Here is a 4440-nt window from a genome sequence, read left to right as displayed (position 1 = left end):
TGTGTTGGGGGTGTTGACCCTGATCGGAGGACCGGGTGAGGCTGTAGGGGCTTGAGGAGGCCTCACGGGCTCCCCAGTAGTTTGGGGGTTCCCGGTGCCCAGTGGGCACAGTGTTTTAGAGTGCCGGAGAGGCGTCCAGTGAGTGTGGGGTTGGGACCCCAGCCCGTGAGGGCGATATTTTGCCCTGTGTCGGCAAGTGACCCAGGAAAGGGTCAAGGGGCCAGGCACAGCTATGGGCACCTGAGCCCCAAGGCGCAAGAGGCGCGGCATAGGCCCCAGCGGGGGCAACGAGTGTGAGAGGCGCGGCACAGGCCCCAGGAGCGGGTGCATGTAACCATCAGACAGCCAGTGGGGTGTGGACCAGAGAGGACCCCAAACGGTCAAGCATTAGAATATACACATAATATACATATAGACTTTCGTCACAATTTTTTATGACATTTTTATAGTAAAATCAGTCAGGAGCACTAGGAAGCCAGAGCTCCTAGTATGAGTAGAAATGAACTTCCCTATCATTAGCTAATGGTCAAAGATATAGGGGAGTAATCTCAATGAACTCATGTTTGGACATGCTGTGATTCTACAACATTGGGAAATAAGAAATACTTAATTTCCTTTTGCACAGCCTTTACAGAGCTGGTCTTTGCACAGACTTTACAGAGGATCGGATGCAACACTTATGACCTTTCTCTTATTTGTTAAGCTTTGTATTTTCCTCTTAAAAATCTCCCTTTGCCAATGCACCACTTATGTTTTCAGGATATTGGCCCAATTTTACTATCAGTGATTCCAGTGTCATTTGAGTTCTCTGGATTTCTCTCATTTGATATCAATAAATAATTCTTTGCCATTAAAATGATCTGCTCAGGTCCCTTCCGACCCTACAGACTATGAAACTATGAAAATTAGCCATTAGGGTGATGAAAGCAAGCAAGCAAAAATTATCGTCTTGCAGAAGGGGATTTTCACAGAACTATGCTTGATTGATGGCCAGTATTTGTAACTGAATTACAAGGAACAATTGACAAGGAACAATGGACGCAGGTTATTAGAGAGTAGATTTAGATTAGACATCCGCAAGAACTACTTCACAGTTAGGGCGCTGGAACCAACTTCCTAGGGAAGTGGTGCTGGCTCCTACCCTGGGGATCTTTAAGAAGAGGCTTGATGCCTACCTGGCTGGACTCATTTGAGTCCGGTCTTTTTTTTGTCCGGTCTTTTTCTCCTGCCCAGGCGGGGGGTCGGGCTTGAAGATCTACAAGGTCCCTTCCGACCCTACTTTTATGATTACCAAAAAGTCATGCCTCTCTGCATTTGGATGTGGCTTAACATTTAAAAAATGAGTATTTGTTTTTATTAAAAGGCTGTTTTAACATTATAGCTGTAGGTGTTTCATAACCATCAAAACCATATAATGGTGTACACTGCAGGATAAAGTCTGACAGTACCCATCGTCCCTGTATTTTTATTTCTGTAGGTCTGAAGTCAGCCAGCTTAGTCAGGAAAATGTGTACCTCCATGACAGATTGGAGAAGATGCAGAAAAGGAATGATGAATTGGAGGAACAGTGTATCCAGCATGGGAAAATGCATGAGAGAATGAAACTGAGGTAGGAACCTCTTTTAGTCCATCCATATGTGGTATATTTTATTGTACTTGTTATGTTGTATAAATAAAAAAAATGATGTGGAAGTGTTTGAACACTTCTAGTCTTTTTATTTTTTTAAGCAAATGACCAAAACTTCACAGGCCATCTTCTGTTTGTGGTGTTTTGGCTACATAATAAGATTATTACCTGTCATTGGAAATCCTACTGTTAAAAGTATTATTTGAGTAGAAGCTATTCATTTTTGTAGGTCAGAAGTACCTGTTATGTCATGATCGTGTTTATACAGTGTTCTTCTAGAAGTAATTCTCTACTAAAAGGCACTAGCTCTCTCAGCTGATCTTTCCATTCTTTATTTATAGGGATTAAAAATGAGGTAGATTATAACCTTTTGGGGCAGAACTAACTCTTGGTATCAGTAGACACTTTCCCAGCAAAGGGACAGACAACATGTTAGTAATGTAAAATAGGGCTGCTGATATGCAGCTGTTATGTATGGTAGGACCAGACAGTCCTGAATCAGGGAATTACTTGCCTGCTCTCTATGGCCTGCTTCTCTGCTCCTTCTGAGTTTATCCTTGCTGCAGAGGGGTTGAGGATTTGGCAGCTGGCCCCTCGGATTAAGGGAAAGGGCAGAGGCTTGCTGCCTGCAACAACAGCCAGGTTGCAAGCTCTGACCTGCACTGGAAAAAGATTGCACCCTGGTCATAGACTCTTTAACCACTGGTCACAGTGTCCTCCTATATATTTGTGCAGTGCCTACCACAACAGAGCTGTGAACTCAGTTGGACCTCTGGTTATGACCGTGATGCATATAATGTGGACTTTCTGTTAACAGAAGTTGAGAATTGTTATTACTTGCCTCATTTTGAATGGTAAGATGGATCATGGTCTATAAAATAACAGTTTGGATACTTGGTATGGGATAAGTAAGGATGAAGGTAGAATAAAGTATAAACTGATAGAGGTCAGGGTAGATTTGCACCTTGCAGGCTAATTAAATCAGAGATGCGTAAGACTTCATAAGCAGCAGCTTACTAGTATCTAACTATTACTGAAAAACTAGTTCAGTAACAGTGGGCACATCTACATGTGACACTATGTTGCTATAGTGACACACTACAGCGATGTAGCATCCATTGGTGTCTGCATGTGACCAGCAGCTACTTCACCGTCGCGACATGCTTCCTTATTATACCTCGCTACTACAGCAAAGTAGCTGCTAAAAATAGTATGCCATGAATATGGTGCAGTATGGACAGTTGCTCCACTGTGCTTTAGTACTTCCAGAAAGGAAGTACTGTGCCATGCTACTGTGCTGTGCTTTAGTAACAATGTCACCATCAGCAAGGTGTAGATGCACCCAGACTTTCCCAAATTCAGTATTTTTGAATCTTTAAATGTGGTCTAGGTTATCATGTGATTGAGTCACAACCTTTTTTAATATCCTATTAAAATCTTCAGAATGGTGAGTATTTGTTTTCTTAATCATCTTATTCCTGATTGAAATTTCAGGTAAAGGAAAGTTACCAGAAGCAGCTCTAAAGTGACAGTAAGGCTGTTTTTACATTTTTCACAATGAAGAACCGTAACAGATTAAGTATGAGCTAATATACAAAGATAGTTTCCAAAGTTGATTAACTTGCCCATGAATTTCTCAGTTCAAGAGCAGTACAGATAGTCAGAAGTCATAAAAGGCCATTGTTTCCTAGCATGTGCATTGGGTACTTTCCCTAAACCAAAAATACTTAATAAGGTTTTATTCCATTATTCTAGACCGGGGTGCTCAAACCCTGGCCGGCATGCCAGATCTGGCCCGCAGAGCCATGCCATCTGACCCATGGGGCTCTCCATGGGTCTGAAAATGTGGCAGTGGGGGAGTGGTGAGAACAGTCATCGCTCCCTGCTGCCAAATTTCTGAACTTGTAGAGAGTCCCATGGACCAGATAGGCATAGATGGAACCTGATCTGGACGTGGCTGGAGATCATATGATCTTGTAGCACAGCTGAGCAGAGGGGTATGCAGGGCCCCAGTCCAGCAGCGTGGATCCTTAGGAAGCAGCAGAGGGCCCCGGGAGGCCGTGTAGAGCCCCAACCCTATGGCATGGGGCTGAGGGAGACAGCACAGGGCCTCCATCTAATAATGCTAGATGTAATCCTGTTGTGTATGTCTGAGGGAGTTGGTGGGGAACCCCACTATGGCAGCCTGGAGGTCTGATCTGGCCTACAGATGGGACCCATCCTACTTGACTAGCCTGCCACATTGAAAGTTTTAGCACCACGATCCTAGACCAATGCCTGCCTTACTAGGTTATCTGTTCTCAAAAAGGTCAGTGTTGTTTGTTCTCCTTGCTATGCAGCAATGGAGTTTTCTGTGTACAGTCTTTCTCAGATGCCAGTGATCACACCAGCATGCTATAGAAGATGATTATTTCTCTGTGTAGTGATGCTTCTTTGTATACAACTACACATAAGACTGAACTTTGTGTACCCTATCACATAGCAGGCTCGCATCTAAGTTGTTATCTGATGTAATCCCTAGGTTTCTTTAGGCATTATTGTTTTTCAGGTTTGTTGTTTCATTGAATACTACTTGGCTGTTTTGCCATTTATTCATATGCTTGATAGCAGTCCTTCAGCTAGCTTCCAATTCACAGGACAATATTCATGTCAAAATCTATTTGAATTAATTTTGGAAATAACCTTCTTTGTGTCAAATGCTTTTTAAAAACTGAAACACAACATCTAGTGTGTTTAGTTCCCTCTATCCACTAATTCTGTCAGTGTCAGGAGTCTGTGTTCTTCGTTATTTCATTCCTCTCTCCATATATATA

General features: G+C 42.9%; 1 protein-coding gene across 3 annotated transcripts in view; it reads left to right on the top strand.

The window, feature by feature from the left end:
- Positions 1 to 4440, top strand: part of SDCCAG8 (serologically defined colon cancer antigen 8) — a 153254-nt gene that overhangs the window by 92140 nt on the left and 56674 nt on the right. For all 3 annotated transcript variants that reach the window (XR_002103673.1, XM_019549779.1, XM_019549780.1), the window contains exon 16: positions 1478 to 1609. Coding sequence is in view for 2 of the 3 variants with exons in the window: in XM_019549779.1 (XP_019405324.1) it covers positions 1478 to 1609 (132 nt within the window). In the remaining variant the exon portion in view is untranslated. The remainder of the gene's footprint in view (positions 1 to 1477; positions 1610 to 4440) is intronic.

The sequence above is a fragment of the Crocodylus porosus genome, unplaced genomic scaffold (assembly GCF_001723895.1).
Source record: "Crocodylus porosus isolate Cpor-Errol unplaced genomic scaffold, CroPor_comp1, whole genome shotgun sequence".
Classification (NCBI taxonomy): Eukaryota; Metazoa; Chordata; order Crocodylia; family Crocodylidae; genus Crocodylus; species Crocodylus porosus.
The sequence above is the reverse complement of the archived record's forward strand: the minus strand, read 5'-3'. Positions and strand labels throughout refer to the sequence as shown.